Source organism: Drosophila arizonae, chromosome 5, assembly GCF_054131065.1.
Source record: "Drosophila arizonae isolate 15081-1271.41 chromosome 5, UAZ_ARI_1.0, whole genome shotgun sequence".
NCBI lineage: Eukaryota > Metazoa > Arthropoda > Insecta > Diptera > Drosophilidae > Drosophila > Drosophila arizonae.
Window position 1 is genome coordinate 19,061,946 of NC_142925.1, and position 17,120 is coordinate 19,079,065.

General features: G+C 42.4%; 7 protein-coding genes across 9 annotated transcripts; 5 read left to right on the forward strand and 2 right to left on the reverse strand.

Moving 5' to 3' along the window:
- The first annotated feature begins 4,137 nt into the window (after nt 1-4,137).
- Nucleotides 4,138-4,753, forward strand: LOC149268644 (uncharacterized). The gene has a single exon (XM_089471202.1). It carries the CDS (start codon nt 4,280-4,282, stop codon nt 4,634-4,636), a length of 357 nt encoding a protein of 118 aa, XP_089327328.1. The 5' UTR covers nt 4,138-4,279; the 3' UTR covers nt 4,637-4,753.
- An 8-nt stretch (nt 4,754-4,761) lies between these two features.
- On the forward strand, nt 4,762-5,745 carry SkpB (SKP1-related B). 2 transcript variants are annotated; one of them, XM_018011461.2, is made up of 3 exons: nt 4,762-4,891; nt 5,030-5,114; nt 5,178-5,745. In XM_018011461.2, exon 3 carries the CDS (start codon nt 5,188-5,190, stop codon nt 5,674-5,676), a length of 489 nt encoding a protein of 162 aa, XP_017866950.1. In that variant the 5' UTR covers nt 4,762-4,891; nt 5,030-5,114; nt 5,178-5,187; the 3' UTR covers nt 5,677-5,745. The 2 variants fall into 2 exon arrangements, with proteins under 2 accessions (XP_017866950.1, XP_089327317.1); XM_089471191.1 differs by having other exon boundaries at nt 4,807-4,868.
- A 207-nt stretch (nt 5,746-5,952) lies between these two features.
- On the forward strand, nt 5,953-8,804 carry Smyd4-4 (SET and MYND domain containing, class 4, member 4). The gene is made up of 3 exons (XM_018011448.2): nt 5,953-6,606; nt 6,729-7,852; nt 7,922-8,804. The coding sequence occupies exons 1-3, from the start codon at nt 6,343-6,345 to the stop codon at nt 8,256-8,258; spliced, it is 1,725 nt and encodes a 574-aa protein (XP_017866937.1). The 5' UTR covers nt 5,953-6,342; the 3' UTR covers nt 8,259-8,804.
- Nucleotides 8,342-10,303, reverse strand: OSCP1 (Organic solute carrier partner 1). Its single transcript, XM_089471187.1, has 2 exons — nt 9,841-10,303; nt 8,342-9,768 (listed from the first exon to the last, which is right to left on the reverse strand). The coding sequence occupies exons 1-2, from the start codon at nt 9,968-9,970 to the stop codon at nt 8,876-8,878; spliced, it is 1,023 nt and encodes a 340-aa protein (XP_089327313.1). The 5' UTR covers nt 9,971-10,303; the 3' UTR covers nt 8,342-8,875.
- An 811-nt stretch (nt 10,304-11,114) lies between these two features.
- LOC149268646 (enoyl-[acyl-carrier-protein] reductase, mitochondrial) lies at nt 11,115-12,551 on the forward strand. Its single transcript, XM_089471185.1, has 2 exons — nt 11,115-11,535; nt 11,612-12,551. The coding sequence occupies exons 1-2, from the start codon at nt 11,322-11,324 to the stop codon at nt 12,472-12,474; spliced, it is 1,077 nt and encodes a 358-aa protein (XP_089327311.1). The 5' UTR covers nt 11,115-11,321; the 3' UTR covers nt 12,475-12,551.
- A 246-nt stretch (nt 12,552-12,797) lies between these two features.
- On the reverse strand, nt 12,798-14,259 carry Uba3 (Ubiquitin-like activating enzyme 3). The gene has a single exon (XM_089471183.1). It carries the CDS (start codon nt 14,184-14,186, stop codon nt 12,831-12,833), a length of 1,356 nt encoding a protein of 451 aa, XP_089327309.1. The 5' UTR covers nt 14,187-14,259; the 3' UTR covers nt 12,798-12,830.
- Nucleotides 14,260-14,482: 223 nt separating this feature from the next.
- On the forward strand, nt 14,483-17,097 carry tum (Rac GTPase activating protein tumbleweed). 2 transcript variants are annotated; one of them, XM_089471181.1, is made up of 5 exons: nt 14,483-14,636; nt 14,700-14,803; nt 14,877-15,822; nt 15,892-16,688; nt 16,757-17,097. In XM_089471181.1, the coding sequence occupies exons 2-5, from the start codon at nt 14,725-14,727 to the stop codon at nt 16,828-16,830; spliced, it is 1,896 nt and encodes a 631-aa protein (XP_089327307.1). In that variant the 5' UTR covers nt 14,483-14,636; nt 14,700-14,724; the 3' UTR covers nt 16,831-17,097. The 2 variants fall into 2 exon arrangements, with proteins under 2 accessions (XP_089327307.1, XP_089327306.1); XM_089471180.1 differs by having other exon boundaries at nt 14,490-14,803.
- The last annotated feature ends 23 nt before the right edge of the window (nt 17,098-17,120 follow it).

A 17,120-nucleotide genomic window follows, 5' to 3' on the forward strand; every position in this document is an offset into this window, starting at 1 on the left:
AATTTTTATTACATAAGCATACATATATTATTTTTTTAATTATTGAGGATCTTCAATATTTTTTTTGGACACGAAGAAAGCTTGAATTATGTATATATTATTTAATTATTATGAACTGTTAGAAAATGACATATTTAATTCTAAGCTTCTTTTCCAACAGTGAACGAGTATTGTGAAGCCATTTTGAAGTGACCTGAAAATGTGTAGAACTTTTCTTGCGTTTACTGTTATTCTTTTGTTGCCTTTTGTTGCTTCAACAATTGGGCCCGAAGCGTTGACTTTGCTGAATGCTGCTTAAATTGAGGAGTTACTTATAATATATTTTCAAAGTTTAGCTCAGTTAAGTGTAAAAAAAAAAAGAAAAAGAAAAATTTGGAAACACCACAATAAACCTGTTGCAGTGCTCTCAGGCAAACATCAGACAATCCCCAAGCAATTTGATGAGGCACACTTTATGTTTATATACATAATGTGTATAGTATATCTTCGTCTCCCAGGGGCTAGCTTTATTCAGCAGCTCTTTCATTCTTCTGGCTTTCTCGATGCTCATTAATTTTATCAAGTGTCGCGGCTATATACATGACCATATCAAATGGTTTTCAGCATGCAAGGCGACAACCACGCCGTCCCAGCTCCTGAACCCCAAACGTGGAAAGGTCAACGCTGAGTAGGAGCTGACTGCACTTTAAGCCGCCGCAGCGTTCCGCCTGTGGTTGGAGCACGTGTGGCACATGCTGCTTGACAGCGCACTGCTCAGGTGGAGGGGACAAGACGAGTGAACGCTCGGACGTGCGGCTGGTCTTGAGTTTTTGCGGTTAGCTTCACAGCCATCTGATGCACTTAAAGTACCGGTAAACATGTGCAAGATTTGCAAATCTGACAGACACATCAGCAGCAACGTGAAGTTAAAAGGTCGCCCGTTGTCGCAGTCACTTATCGCTGTGCTGATAGCAAACAAGATAAACTAGCTGGGGAATATACATATGTAAAGACAATTCCAGCTAAACTAGTCACAAGAATCGGAATGGAGGAAAAACTTGCATAATGAAATTTAAAAAAAAAAAATACAAAACTTATGCTTACTTAAGGTAAAATAAATTGGAGCACATGCAATAAATAAATTTCTATACTCCCATATTTGTCATATTAAGCTTAGTTGTGTTTTTAATTCATATGTAAATATATATGTAAATTCTCAGGAATTCCGATTATTTATTTATCTTATTATTTTATTTACATATTGAGTGTTTGGGATATTTCTATTTAAACAAATTTGCACATTTATTTATTTTTATTTTTTTTTTGTGACAGGTCGGAAAGTATTCAGACAATCCCTGTATTAACATGCTATGCGTTTCTCAGGAACTCGAATAGATTCGCAGAACTTTATGCTTTCATTCAAAGTATTTAAGAAGCTCAGCAGAAGGCAAGCAGACGGAGGATTAGTTGAATGAAGAGAAAAGGAAGCAAATGCTACTGGTCTTCTAGGTAATCTATATGTGCTTGTAGCCACACACTTATAAATATCATTAGAATAATATTTAATAAAAAAAAAAATAATTAAACTACAACGAGATTTTACTGCTTAGAGAGGTCATGTAGACTGTATTAAAATAAAATATATTTGTAAAATAATAAAAAAAAAACTTCAACAGTTGGGAATTCACTGTGTATGTATATTTAAATTTATTAAATTCCAAAAATTTGGCTTTTTTCAGTCATATCATCACAATAACATTAGAGACCCAATTTAAATATGCAATGTGTCCAGGGTATACAAGTCAAAGATTTGAAATGCCTAACACAAAATTCTATGCAATCCATTTTTAATTTATGTCTATTATTCAACACAATTAGTGAAGCCTTAGAAAAGCTTAAGTCGTTTATATGAATGCCAATAAATGGAATGCAAAGCCAAACAAATTATTATGAATACTAAAAGCCATCATTAATTTTCATTAAAAATGTATAGAACTATTTGGCCGAGAGCTTCACTTCTTTCAACTAAGAGCACATACTATTTCAATTGATATGCCCAAAACTATTTAATTCACTAGATACTCGTTGTAAATTGCACTGCCAACTGCCAGCTGCCAGTTGAGCTGGTATTTGTGTATTTAGTTGTCAGCAGCCACAAGAATTCATTTATCAAGTGGCACTCAGTTTACATTGTTCCTAAAAACAATCACATAACTATGGCATTTTCATGCCACAGCAGGTTTTTACCTATGCTGTTTGGTGTGCAGAACACAACTGCAAACAGGACACAAAGGCAATGGCAAAGGCCATCTATGTATGCGACTTTGTTGCACTGGCGGTACAAGTGACTGTTTGGGCTGGTTGACTGACTTTGACAGGAGCCACAGCAACAGCAACAATAACAGGACTATAAATAAGATACGACCATGTGTTTCACTGCAATTGTGCCTCTGTGTGTTTGTGTGTGTGTGTGTGTGTTGTGTGTGTGTGTGCATGAAATTGAAAGAACTGTGTCACGCCTTTATTTGCTTATAAAACAGACCAGAAACAACGACAAGCTGTTCTTGTTGCTTTTGTTGTTATTATTGCAGTTGTTGTGCCTGTTATTATATCTAACTCTTGTTGCTATGTTCATAAAAGTGTCACACCATCTATTTGTGTATGTGTGGGCTTGTGTGTGTTCGTGTTTGTGTTTGTATGTGTTTCAGTAGCTTCCTGTTGCATGCTCGACTTTTTGCCTCAACATTTCCGCTTCCTTTCATTTAATATTCTGTACGCAGTATATTTCTGACAATGCTGATTCCATATTTTTCGCTTTGGCCTTTCCGCCAACCTCAAATTCCACTATATTTAAATAACAGACAATCGCTTTAAAATTATGCTATATTTGTGCATCTGCAGGAGGCATACTTGATTGAACCGTTATGGCACACCTGTTGCCGGCTCAAAATATGCATAGTAAATATACATATAAGCATAACACATGCCATAACTTTCGATGACACAGTTGCATCGTAAGTGCATGCGCTGCATAAGAGCCAGATGTATTGTACGATATGATTTAACATACTTATGCGATTTATCCAATCGAACCAAAAGCCAGAACTATTGTTGAGTAGTTGATTATGACTTATCTTATGGCATCGGCAGTCTGAACGAGTTTATATTATTTAATTATTTATTTATTAGACAATAGAATTAATATCACATTAAAACTAATGAATGAATAATGAAGCACAGGGGCCTTCGGCTTAACTTAACTTATTACATCTTAATGCACATGGAATAATGAGTTCATTGAGAATTTAAATACTTAGTACGGGAACTCCGCTAAAACGAGTATTATATGATGCTATTTTATTAAGTCGACTTTTTGAATACCTTAAAATAAACCAAATTAGTATTCTACTTATCGAATTACATATATATACAAATAAAATCGATGTTGTTTACCCACTCACAAATAATAACCTACTCGATATCGATATTGTTATTAACAGCCATAATTTGTTGCCACTGAATTATTGCACAACAAAGCAAAAACGCTTTGCACATATTGTGGTTAAAGCATCCAATTTGTTAAACATCGTTCGTCGGTGTCCCTGCTGGTATTTGCTTTCGACTTTTATCAGTACGAAATTGGCCAATTTATTGCATTTTCGGAACATCGGAGCTGTGTGGCATTGTTATGTGCCCGATTTCAGTCATTAAAATGCGATTTCGATTCGCTTCGTCTTCGAGCGAACAAAACGTAGCACAGGTGCAGTACATTGAACCAGCCACCTAACATCGCTTCAAAGGAAAAGGAAATTGCTTACCGTTCTCAGCATCAGTTAGCGTTCTATTTTTAGTCGGGACGTTGACTGTATCGCAGGGAATTGCTTACATCAAGTTCAATGCACACACGTACGTGTAGTTTAGAGCTTGCAAATCAACGTTTGCCAGTAGGTCCCCTTTAAATGCTGATTAGCGTTGAGGGACACAGTGACTGGTAGCGTATTAGTAACATTCATTGAAAACTTTAAATTGAAAAGAAAATAAAGATTGCGCGAAAGCTTTCCCCGATAACTGCTCACGATAACATAACGATGAAGAAATTGGTATTAATTGAACCACTGACCATATGATTGAGCTTTGGTACAATTAGATTTGGTATTTTAAAAACATCTGGCCACAGCTCTTAAGGATTTATTAGTTGATCAGTGATCACTGATTTTGTTTTTTAATACACAAAGTAGTTAAAAGTTAACAGAGTTTGCCTTGTATTAGTTTTTGCCGTATTCAAACAAAAATAGTAAAAATGGAAGAAAACTGGAAAGATACCGCCGAAGACTGGCGGGACTCGCCTTTTCTAATCGTTCTCTACGAATATGCGGTGAAGAATGCCGGCATTCCTTCGGACATGGGAACACTAATCGCTTATTTATTACTCTTCCTCGTCACTTGGTATGTTGTGGTCTGGGCGGCACGCTGCATTCTCTCGCTCATCTGGCCCCTCGTCTTCTGTATGTTGGCACTGTTCCTGTTTCGGTTGCTGCGCTCATACGATCAGGAAGATTTGTTGGATATGTTGTTCCAGGGCATAACCCTAGTTGCGGATACAATTGTTTTGATATTGTCAAAGACTCTGGGATTTTTGTTAGGTTTCTTGCACTGACTATATATCAGTCGCATGCATTCCAAATTCTTGTACATATGTTAACTTATTGTCACTGATTTATAAGAACGATTGACTCCAAATTTAGTATATTTAAATATATGTACATATATTGCATTAAGCTATGGTATTTATTTTGGGAATCATATTTTGTATATTTAGATATGGTCACACTAGTTGCCCGGCAAAGCAGATAGCAAACAGTTTGGAAGAAGAACGAGAAAATAAATTAATAATTAATTGTCATAATAAAGAGTAATACAATAATTTTAAAACCTTATTTTCATACACATATGCAAACTGATATACGTTGTGTGCTTAGCAGTATTTTAATTTCATAATTTCATAATGCTATATAAATATAAAAACAAATAACAAAGCATTTATTTTTAGATTTTTGTATGGTGCCTTGAAACCGTTGTCAATCCGTTTCTGTTTGATAAATTTATCGACCTTTGTAGCAGCATATAATATTCTTGTAAGTTCCACAAAAATATATATTTATAAATACTCAGTAAGAATTGGTATCTGCCACACAAAGCTCTTGCAGAATGCCAATCATACGCTTGGAATCGTCCGATAAGGAAATTTTTGATACAGACATCGAAATTGCTAAATGTTCGGAAACTATTAAAACGGCACTCGAAGATTTGGGCGATGAAAGCGATAATAGTGTGTTGCCTCTGCCGAATGTGAACTCGGCAATTCTGCGCAAGGTACTCCATTGGGCAACCTACCACGCCCAGGACGATCCGCAGCAGGCACAGGAGGATGAAAATAAAGAGAAACGCACTGACGATATTTCATCTTGGGACGCGGACTTCCTAAAAGTCGACCAAGGCACCTTGTTCGAGCTCATTCTGGCAGCCAATTATTTAAACATTCAAGGTTTACTGGATGTTACTTGCAAGACTTGCGCCAACATGATCAAGGGCAAATCGCTTCAGGACATTCGTGAGACGTTTGCCATTGCCAACGACTTTACTCCTGCTGAGGAGGAGCAGGTACGCAAGGAAAACGAATGGTGCGAAGAGAAATAAAAGGAAGAATTAAATTGATTATATGATTGTGAAAGGAAATTAAATAAATGATTTTGCATGTTGACTAAATTAATTTTGAGATTGACTTGAAAAGTATGTGCATTTTTGGTAAGAATCAAAAATAACCTCCATATTTTCATGTCGGAACATTTTAGAAATAAGAAATCTTTAGGTGCAGTCGACAGATGGCGCTGCTTCAGCTTTAGCAATTTTTCTTACCGCGTGATAGCTGGTATTATTGACATGTGAACTATGTATTTTTGGAGTTGCACTACACGGTCACACTGCACCTGAATTCGCCAAAAAAAAAAAAAGAACCAACGAAACTAAATTTTTGATCAGGATTGGCGCATAGCAAATAAATTTGCAGTAAACTTCTCAAAATTTTTTGTGAAATTGCATTTTAACGCCATCCATAAACGCAACTATCTAGTTGCGTGACACAAACACACAGAAACACAAACATATTTTGTTGGTGAAAAAACAGGCGGCGGCAGCGGCAGCGGCAGCGCAGCGGCGGCGGCGACGCAACACACGCGACTTGCAAGCAGGCAAAACACGGCGAGGAGGACGACGACTAGACCAAGTGGCTTGGCCCAGTCTGAGTGTGAGTGTGTATATGCATATATGTGCAGCTCGAGGATAAATTGAAACACAATAACAACAATGGACGTATACGACGTAAGCGACGATCTGATCAAAAAGCTCAACGACTGGAAACTGATTGGCATTATATCCGGCAAATTCAATGAGCTCAAAGAGAACCACTCGAAAGTGAACTTCGTGGAGCATGCATTGATTGACTTCAAGTACATGGAAAAAATATTCCTAAATGTAACGTTGCGCGAAAGTAAATGCAACAAGCGCAGTGTCGAATTTCGCATGCTTGGCAACGAGCAGTTCTCCCTGAAGAATAGAAAATACTTTCAGGCAAGTATTTTTGCGACCTATTGTTGTAAATATTAGTTTTATCCGAATTGCACTTAATAATACCATCAAAAATAATCTTCGCCGATAAGTACACAAATAATCAAAAGATCCTCTCACCGCAGGCACTCGAATTGTATAACAAAAGCATTTGCTATGCGGAGCCCAACTCGGAGAATTTGTCGATTGGATATGCTAATAGGTCGGCAGTATTTTTTGAATGGAAGCGCTATCGTGAGTGCTTGGCCAACATTGAGCTTGCGCGCAAGGCGAACTATCCGGAACGACTGCGTCATAAGCTGGACAAGCGTGAGCGCGACTGCCAGCAGTTGGTGCAACAACAGCCGCCGGACATTGTGCCGTACAATTTTAAGATGAGCTTCGATGCACACCCGCAAGTGCCATTCATAGCCAACTGCTTGGAGATGCGCGAGACCCCGGATGAGGGCCGGTTTATAGTGACCACGCAAGATTTGGTTGTCGGCGACATCGTTGCCACTGAGGAGCCCTTCTGCTCATCGCTGCTGGCGCCCATGCGATACATAAGATGTTCCAACTGCAAAGAGGAGCGCTATCTGACGCTCATACCCTGCGATAACTGCTGTTCCGTCATGTTCTGCTCCGAGGAGTGCAAGAAGCGCGCCAATAGCACTTTTCATAAATACGAGTGCCCCATTATCGACCTATTGCATCGCATGTTCAACAAAATCCATTGCATTGCATTGCGCACTACGCTGAGCGCCTTGGATCTTTACGGCAGCATTGAAGAGCTGATGGCGTTTTGCGAGCAGCCGCAGAATCAGCACAAATCCGTATTCGATCTGGACTATACGCAGCTGACACCGCAGGAACATTATCGGGCCATACACGGTCTGGTAACGAATCAGCATTTGCGCTCCGTTTCGGATCTCTTTCAGCGGTCGGTTGTGTGCGCCGTCCTCAAGCACTTCATCATGGAATACACGCCGCTCAAGGAGTATCTCGGTGGCGAGGAGGGGCGCAACTTCTTTACGGATCTACTTTTTAGACATTTACAAACATCACCATCGAATATGCATGGCATTGATCTTGTCGAACAGGCGAACGAGACCAAGGACGACCAGTCGCATTCATCCGGCGCCTATGCGTTTCTCTCCCTGCTCAATCACTCGTGTGCACCCAACACGCTGCGCATCTACGAAGGCGTCAAGGCCTATTTGTTTGTGCTGCGGCCCATCAAAGCCGGAGGTGTGCTCTACGACAACTACGGGTAGGAGAGACAACTCTATAATCGATCGTTACATACTTATTTGATCAAAATATGTATTTTTTATTGCAGCGCGCATTTCGCAGTCTTCGGCAAGAAACAACGCCAGGAGACACTGTCCATGCAGTATCGCTTCAACTGCAAGTGCGAAGCTTGCGAATTGGACTACGCAAAGTATAGAAATTTGCCGTTCAAGGCATCGGTGCCGCTGGTCTCAAATGACACGGACTTAAAGCTGTTGGGCGCATACAACTACGAATTCGCATTGAACAATTATCAGAAGTACTGTGATTTTCTGACGCAAAACGCTGATGCTTTTCCCTGCGCCCAGATCAGCTCCGCCGAGGAGTGCCTCAAAATGGCGTTGCATATCATGGTGGATGCGGTGCCCCTAAAGGCGAAAATGTAATGTGTCTGGGACACAATGCACTGACTGCCTCGCAACCCGCCATCCCACCATCTCCACAAGACGAACTACTACATTTATATTGATATATGTCTATTTATATATTGATATATATCTGGACGAACAAGCAGTAATTATCCCTAACTATAATTTGTTGCCATAAGTTTCCAACATTTTTGGCAGCTACGGCAATTGTTGATTTTAATTGGCATGCAAAACACACACAACACGATTTTTTAATATTTATACATATATCTACTTGTGAATTTATATTTTCAACAACTTGATTGAAACAGTTTGTGTAATTGTTTTGCAAACAGCTAAAAGAAGAATCGCACACTAAATGATTGACAGAAAATATTTTGGACAGCACAGCTCTGATTCAAAACAGAAACTATCAAACCAGGTCGCAAGCTCAAAATTTTTGTAATGTTGTTGGATCACCAATGTCTTCGAAACTGCAGAAACAAAAACAAAGCAAAAAAAAAAAAAAACAATTTTTGTAATTATTTTACAAACAAATACAATATTTTTTAATTATGCATCATATGCGCTCACTCTTTTTGCACGCTAGATGGCGCTCTGTCAAATCGCCACGTTCTCTTTTTCGCACAGGTACTTCAGTGCATTTTGCTATACAAATCGATCAATTGCTGATTGAGCACTCCAGTACTGCGACTCGCCGTGGGCACCACCTCATCCGCCTTGGTGCTCGCAGTCAGCAGCTGCACAAATTCACAGCCAGAGGCGTTGGGGCTGCGCTGCGTCTGCGATGTTGCTGCCCCCTCCGCATTATTATCCATGTCCGCGAACAGAATGTTAGAGAATGTTTGTTCAAACTGCTTCTGGACTTGGCCGGCATCCATGGGCTGCAAATCCTCGCCAGTTGCGGGTTGCGTTTGATTAATACTCAGCTGCGCTGCCAGTTGATCTATGCGATTCGGCTCGCGTTGCTGCTGCTGCTGCATCAATTCATTGTTCTTTGTGTAGATATTGTCGCCAATGCATTGGGCATAGTCCTCGTAGTGGCTCTGATCTGTAGGAGTCAGGAAACCGCCGTCCATGGCCTGAAAGCCCAGCCGGATGAGCAAAGAGATCTTAGTATTGAAGCACTCCAGCCACGCCTTGTTGGTGCGGTAAATGGACAGCTGGTGCTCCTCGCCGCAGGCATTCCAGAAGTCTAGTAACGTATTCTTGGTGTAATCGATGAGCATATGTCGCTTTGCATCCGGATATAGTCGACTAATGGCATCCAGGTGCCGGAACGTTATGTCCAGCAGATGATGCTGGTGCCGCGAGACAAACAGTTGCCATTTATATACCATGGTCATCAGATTCCAGAGCTTCTCCATGGACGTCTCGTCCAGACGCATCAGCGAACAGGTGGCAATGTCGTTCAGCATAAACTTGCAGTGATCCGCAGTCAGCAGCTGGGCATTGCTGTGCATGGACCCATTGATGAGTGACTCAATGAACTTGGGCTCCAATAGCACCGTCGTCACATCGTGTATGACTGCAATGAATCAAAATAGAATATAGAAACGAATTAATTGGAGCTCAATTAAAGGCGGACAGTCTTAGTAACCTTGAAACGACTTGTCGGCCGCAATTTGTTGAGCCTTCAGACGCTGGTCAATTACGTAGAGCGCCTCACAGCCCAGATTGACCAGTATGAAAACATTGGCGCGCGGATTGAGTGGCTGGCGTGTGGACATACTGAAGGAGCTCAGTGTACGGAACTGCGAGCGTCGACTGCTAAACGTTAACTAAGCCCAGACAGCTGCTCCCTCGCTGCGGCACTGTGGCGCTGTGCCGCTGCTCGCATGCCACAGCGGCACGCGACCAACCACGAATATTTCTCACATACATTTATATTTTTATTGGATTTTTCGTTTCCGTGCTGTTGGACATGGGGGTCCTGTGACGACGACGGCGGCGATGGCGATGGCGACGGCGATGTTTGATTGCTTCATGAGAGCCCCGGGCAACGTCTTTTACCGCCACAGTAAGTACAAATAAAAAAAAAAAATGTAATGTTCCCTATAGCCGACAGCGCAAATACCTGTTAATTAGATGTATACTAATGTTACGCCTATGAAAAGTCAGCTTAAAAATAATTATATTGGTCTCTCTCTAACGTTATTTTAGATTCTAGCTATAGATTAAGAGTTACGATTTGATATATTAGCCCTTTGATATTTATATTTAGTATAGGTAACCAAACAAATGCCAAAGCTAATATACCCATTCTCCATTCTGTACAGCAACAATGGCATGTATAATAATTATGGTAGTGGCCGAAGTAGGCGGTCCGGAGTAGGGTTTTAGATGTGAAGTTTTCTTTGCTTGGCGTCTGTCTGTACGTCCCATAGTTATTGATTTCTGTTTATTTTGCAAAGCTGATGTTGCTTACACAAAAAAAGGAGAAAAACAAACAATTACTGCAAGCAATACAAACGTTACTAATCTAAAAATATATTCACTACCTATTAAAAAATTGGACAACAGCCATTTACTGCCCCGCCCATAAATTGCATTTATATGGTAATTTAATATTAAATATATGAGGGTGGCTGCAAATAAAACACCTGCACTGTACAGGCGAACTACGGAAAAGGAAGCAGGAAGTTGCATGGCTGCCCGCACAATGCAATTAGCATACGACATGACGTCGATGACTTTTCCACTTTTAAATTTCAAAGCTTCAGGGCGCCAAGCAGTCAGCGCAGTGTGGTCACACTAATTAGTGGACAGTATTTCATAAATAATGTATTAAAACAATACAATAAAAACCTTGATAAAAGCAACTAAAATAGTCAAAAACTTAATTTTATACGTTTTGAAAATCTATACATTTCATTTTTAATGAATATACTAGTTTCAGTACATTTTCATTATTCAAAAAATATCGATAAATTAAGCTCACATCACGATAACAAGAACATTCTAATGCAGTTTACTGAAAACGGTTCAACGAAGCTGACAATCAAAACAAAATCATCTTAGTTGTTGTTGTTCGTTGAGTTTAGTAAAATTACTAGTGATTAATATTAAAAAAGAAAAAACATGTTGCGTCGAACACTACCTTCCTTCGCACGACCTTCTCTACTATGCCGGCGTATGTCTGTAGTGGCCAAATCACTCAAGTACACACAGCACGGCGAACCGCAGGATGTGCTAAAACTGGTCGAGGATAAGCTCTCTGATCCTACAGACAAGCAAGTTTTAGTCCAAATTCTGGCAGCACCCATTAATCCCGCTGATATCAACACCATACAGGGTAGGTCTATATGGTTTAAAATTTCATTAATACATATATTATATACCTCTTATATAAACAAATTTATGAACTGCAGGCAAATATCCGGTGAAACCAAAGTTTCCAGCCATAGCCGGCAATGAGTTTGTGGGCAAGGTTATCTGTGTGGGCGAGCAGGTAAAGAGCCTGCAACCGGGGACGCATGTGGTGCCACTGGCTTCCGGCCTGGGCACCTGGACAACGCACGCCGTCTACAAAGAAGAGCAATTGCTTGGCATTTCAAATAAAGTCGGCCTGGCAGAGGCGGCGACCATCACTGTGAATCCCTGCACCGCCTATCGCATGCTCAAGGACTTTGTGAAACTATCGCCTGGTGATACCGTCATACAGAATGGTGCCAACAGCGCCGTAGGTCAAGCTGTGCATCAGCTCTGTCGCGCGTGGGGCATCAACAGCGTGGGCATTGTGCGCAATCGCCCAGAGATTGATGAACTGAAGAAACTGTTGCAAAGTCTGGGCGCCACCGCTGTGCTGACTGAGGAGGAGATTCGCACCAGCGACATATTCAAGTCGGGCAAAATCAAGCGTCCCCAGCTCGCTCTCAACTGTGTGGGCGGCAAGAGTGCCACAGAGGTGTCGCGTCACTTGAATGATCGCGGCGTTATGGTCACCTATGGAGGTATGTCTCGGGAGCCAGTGACCGTTGCCACGGGACCACTTATCTTTAAGGACATTGCATTCCGAGGCTTCTGGATGACGCGTTGGTCCAAGGAAAACTACAATGCACCGGAGCGCAAGCAAATGTTTCAGGAGCTTTGCAAGCTGATGGAGGAGGGCAAGTTCGTGGCGCCTACGCACGAAATGGTTCCACTGGAGAAGTTTAAGGATGCAGCTGCTGCAGCGCTAAACTTTAAGGGCTTCACTGGGAAGAAATTCATATTAGATATGAGTAAATGTTAGTTAATTTTTAGTTGTGGACAAACAACTATACGATTGCTTTTATAATGGAATACACTTTCCTCTATGTTGTTAAAATACGAGTTGGTATGTTTTTTTAAAGGATTTTAAAAAAATACCGATGCTATCGATTGACCTATTAAATTAGAAGCCTGTTTTTTGCATGGTGAGTGAATTTCTGTTTGCTTTCATAACTGCGCTATTTGGTATTCAAAAAGTATGGATTTTATTTGAGCAACCTGTTGCTTAGAGCTGGAACTCCATCGATAGTGTCTCCACGCGATGGTTTCAACCATCGATACAAACAGCATTACTGTTGCGTGCAGTTCGATTTAAATATTGTATATTCAGTATATAGTTCATAACATTTCAATCTCATTTGCTTGATATTTTAGCTGCAGCGTCATCGCCGTCGGCGATGTGGCATCTGTGATAGTCAGCTGCTGACCATCCTGCAGGCCCAGCTCACCCAGCGACTGCGTCAAATTCTTACGCGTAGCCTCCTCGATGCTCTTCACATTGGCCATGTAAAGCGTGCGTTGTTTGCCATCTGCCATGATGGTTGTAAGAGCTGGGCTCTTGAGTTGGAAACGTGGCAGTTCGCAGAGCTGCTTGATGACATCCTCCAAGGTTGTCGTATTGGGATCCTCGATGTTTAGCAATTGCGGCGTATTGCTGCAGGCCAAACAGTTATCCGACTTCTCCGCCTCATAGGTGTATGAGTAAATGCCATCCAAATCGTTGAAGTTAAAATAGTTGGCCATGCTATCGTAGCAGCTAGTGGCCAGCTTAAACACCTCCAGGGCACAGGCAGCGGCTATAACCGCATTGGTGCTGGCCACTGCCGGGATAATGTGCTTGATGACACCCTGGACCAGGCGATAGGTGATGCCGGTTATATTGAACTGATTGGCGCGCTCCTGGGCACGCTCGTATATCCAACCTATGTGCTGTGGATCATCCCCATCCAGCGGTGCGTTGAAGGGATTCTCCTTGTCCCATTGTATGATCTTTACATACTCAATGCAGTGCTCTGGCAGACGAGGCGTATTGGCGATCGTGCACAGTGGATAGTTGACCTGTGGCGGGAAGAGATCCAAGGTGCATTCGATGCAGGCTGTGTAGCCGGGCAATATGACACGAGCATTGCCTTTGAATCCCTCAGTGCCACCATCAATCATTGGAATGATCGAAGAGACGTCCAGGCTGTTGTCCTCTTCGTATCTCAGCATGGAGAGCAACATACCATTGATCCAGCGGCGCGCCACAATCGAGTCCAAGCCGCAAACAATAATGTGAAACTGCTGGTAGAATGACTCGTCAAAGTCCTGAATCTTTGCAAAGTGAGGCGTCACCTTGCATGTGGGCACGCGATTGTTGATAAAGCGCGCGGCGCATTCTGCCTTGGATGAACCGAGATCTGTGCGACGGAACAGAAACTGTCGATTCAGATTGGACAGTTCGATGGTGTCCATGTCAATTACATGCAAATCACCAAAGCCCATCAATGCCAAATCTTTAAGGAGCTCGCAGCCCAAACCGCCGGCTCCAATGACTAGCACTTTGCATTTTGTTTGTAGGAATTCCAGATTATCCGGTGATGGAGTAAAGTCATCCTTGCAAAATAGACCCTCACGCTCCAAGACATTTCGCAGACCGTTCCAGCGTTTATTTTGCAATGCAAGAGCAGGATTAGATGGCGAGGCGACCGACATATTCACAGATTGCTGAATTGCTGAAAGCGGCAAAATAATTGTATTTAGTAGGAACTAAAACAATCGGACTAAAAAACGATAATTAAATACCGTAATAAGTGATGGTACTCTCGAATTGGGCATAACAATTAAAGTTCTTTAAAAACAATATTACCTGTCTATACTTTGTCACTATATTTAAAATCAGTTAATAATAAATAAATCAAACAAAATTATATTTATTTTTAAGGTAAGCAAATAGTTTCAATTGTATTAATCGAACATTAAACTATCGATAAGTAATCTTATACGATAGTTGATATATCGCTTAGTGCACATATCTACATCGAAATTTGAAACAACGGCACTTCATCGAAAAGAGTCGCGTCCTTTGCAGCGTGCTTCCTCTTTGCTGTACTTATTGTTGTAAATAAGATCAAATTAAAAGGAATTGAATAAATAATAGTGAAAGTGGACTATTTAAGTAATTGAAAACACTGCAGCAATATAATATTTACTTTTAAATTGCTGCAGTCGAATTGGCGCGCACCCAACCAAAATGACGCTCTCCGTGCTGGCGTCGTTTGACGATCTGCGACGCTGTATGCAGGTGCTGACCGAAGGCACAGCCGAGGAGGGTGAGTTGACGGGACAGAAACTAAAAAAAAGAAGAGAAACTAACTAAAATCGAAATCCTTTATATTCGCTCAGAGTTCCTCAGCTTTCTGCGCATGTTTGAACAGTACCACGAGAAATGCAACGGCTTCGCCACTCAGAATGCGCGCCTTCAAACGGAACTGGACAAATCTCTGGCCAAAATGGGTGACCTGGAGGGCAAACTGTATCACGCGCGTCGCATTATTGACACGGAGATCAAAGCGCGCCGACAGGCGGAGCATGAACGCGATGCCATGGAAAGTAAGATAATGGCCGTAGCCGATTTACTGCGCCACGAACGCAATCTGAACAATGAGACGCGCGATAAGCTGGCGTTCCTAAATACTATGCATCCGGAGTCGACGCGCAAGCGTAAATCCCTGAATACATTGCATGAGGACAAGTCGTATGGCGACATAAATTCCACGGGCTCTTTGCTCTCCGATTTATCTATCACGCATTCCGAGGACGACTTTCTCGATGTGCGTCGCTCCAAGTCATGGCGCGAACACCGTCCATCTTTGCCCAAAAATCCGGTGCCATGTGTGGGCAACAAGCGTTCCCGTCTGAGCACTGGCCACAACAGCAGCAATTTGGGTACACCGACAATTGGCACCGCCACCACGACCACCACCACAACAACGCGTCGCTCGGGACATGTCGATCACCACACACTGGACGTCGGCCAGGGCGCAGAGCGCTTCTGCGCCACCACCAAGGTGACCATACCGCAGGATGGCCAAGGTGTCATACGTGCCGAATCGACCATTGAGTCGCTGCCTGTGATTGTGACTCAGGACCGCAATGCCGATGCTCAGTCAACCTCAACGCCGCGACGTCGTTCGGCCGTCAAGGAGCCCACGGCGCCGCCACTAACGCCGCTCAATGCCATGGCGATGGGGATGTCGCCGGCCCAGCAGAATCGTCTGATGATGCGAAAGCACAGCTTCAGCCAGAAGACGTTCTTGCGCGGCGACAACTGTGTCCAATGCCAGAAGCGGTACAGTTAACCACTCCGATTAAACGAATCTTTAAATAAATTAATATGCATTCATTCATTGTCTTGCAGCATTCGCTTCGGTTCACTTGGATTGCGCTGTCGCGACTGTCCGGTGCGCTGTCACATCGACTGTCGCCATCTGCTCACAGTCAGCTGTGTGCCGCAGTCGAGCACGCCCACCACAAAGACGGAACTGCATTACCTCAGCGACTTTGCGCCAGCGACTCCGCCTATGATACCCGCACTTATCGTGCACTGTGTGAATGAGATTGAGGCGCGTGGACTGGGTGAGGTTGGCCTCTACCGCATGTCGTCCTCGGAGCGCGAATATAAGGCACTGAAGGAGCAGTTCCTGCGCGGCAAGGTTACACCGCATCTGGGCAACACAGACATCTATGTGCTCTGCTGTTGCGTGAAGGACTTCTTGCGCACCTTGCGCGAACCGCTCATACCCACCAGCCAGTGGAAGGACTTTGCCAATGCTGTACAGAATCCAGATAACAAGCTGGCCGAACAGGCGCTCTGTAAGGCGGTGGATCAACTACCTCCCGCAAATCGCGACACTATGGCATTCCTTATGCTCCACTTCCAGCGCATAGCCGAATGTCCGATCGTGATGATGCCCATCGATAATATGTCCAAGATATTCGGGCCCACAATTATGGGCTATTCATCGCCAAATCCAGATCAGCATGCGCTCTACACAGAGGTCTTTACGCAAACCCAAGTAATGAAGGCGCTGTTAGAACTACCCGGCACCTTTTGGCAGCAATATCTTCCTTTGGAGCCGTCGCCAGCAACGGTTCCGCCCAGCAGCGCCGTCAAGCGCGTGCCCAGCAACACCCGAGATCTTTTCTCGCTATATGGTAATGAGACTGAATGGCATTTAAATGTATTAGATCAATATTAATGATATTATCTTCTGGTTTGTCAGCTACCCCACTGAAGGGCACCATGAAGAAGCGAAAATGCAACGCCACGCCCCCTATGTCTGCGCATAAGAAGTAAAAGGACCAGAGCATCCTCCGTCCGTTAGATATTTCATCTGATGCATCGCTGGCGTGTTTACTTAATTCACAAGTATTTCAATTTTTTCCATTTGTTTGCACTAACTAAATAAGTGCGTTTTTTAGTTTAATATTACTGCTCTTTAAAAGTAATTATATTTCCTTGATTAATTATCTAATAATTTGAACTATAAAATCTCTTAACAATATATTGAATATTACATTGTATAATACAAATAAACATTGCAAAAATTATTAACCCGCTTAATCGGTGTTATGAATATTGAATTC

Bases quoted from the DNA above. Each gene is read 5' to 3' on its own strand.
- LOC149268644 (XM_089471202.1), top strand. From the start codon at position 4,280: ATGGAAGAAAACTGGAAAGATACCGCCGAAGACTGGCGGGACTCGCCT.
- SkpB (XM_018011461.2), top strand. From the start codon at position 5,188: ATGCCAATCATACGCTTGGAATCGTCCGATAAGGAAATTTTTGATACA.
- Smyd4-4 (XM_018011448.2), top strand. From the start codon at position 6,343: ATGGACGTATACGACGTAAGCGACGATCTGATCAAAAAGCTCAACGAC. The intron at 6,607-6,728 runs GCAAGTATTTTT...CTCTCACCGCAG, and splicing joins AGAATAGAAAATACTTTCAG to GCACTCGAATTGTATAACAA. The intron at 7,853-7,921 runs GTAGGAGAGACA...TTTTTATTGCAG, and splicing joins GTGCTCTACGACAACTACGG to CGCGCATTTCGCAGTCTTCG.
- OSCP1 (XM_089471187.1), bottom strand. From the start codon at position 9,970: ATGTCCACACGCCAGCCACTCAATCCGCGCGCCAATGTTTTCATACTG. The intron at 9,769-9,840 runs GTTACTAAGACT...GATTCATTGCAG, and splicing joins GGCCGACAAGTCGTTTCAAG to TCATACACGATGTGACGACG.
- LOC149268646 (XM_089471185.1), top strand. From the start codon at position 11,322: ATGTTGCGTCGAACACTACCTTCCTTCGCACGACCTTCTCTACTATGC. The intron at 11,536-11,611 runs GTAGGTCTATAT...TATGAACTGCAG, and splicing joins TGATATCAACACCATACAGG to GCAAATATCCGGTGAAACCA.
- Uba3 (XM_089471183.1), bottom strand. From the start codon at position 14,186: ATGTCGGTCGCCTCGCCATCTAATCCTGCTCTTGCATTGCAAAATAAA.
- tum (XM_089471181.1), top strand. From the start codon at position 14,725: ATGACGCTCTCCGTGCTGGCGTCGTTTGACGATCTGCGACGCTGTATG. The intron at 14,804-14,876 runs GTGAGTTGACGG...ATATTCGCTCAG, and splicing joins CGAAGGCACAGCCGAGGAGG to AGTTCCTCAGCTTTCTGCGC. The intron at 16,689-16,756 runs GTAATGAGACTG...CTGGTTTGTCAG, and splicing joins AGATCTTTTCTCGCTATATG to CTACCCCACTGAAGGGCACC.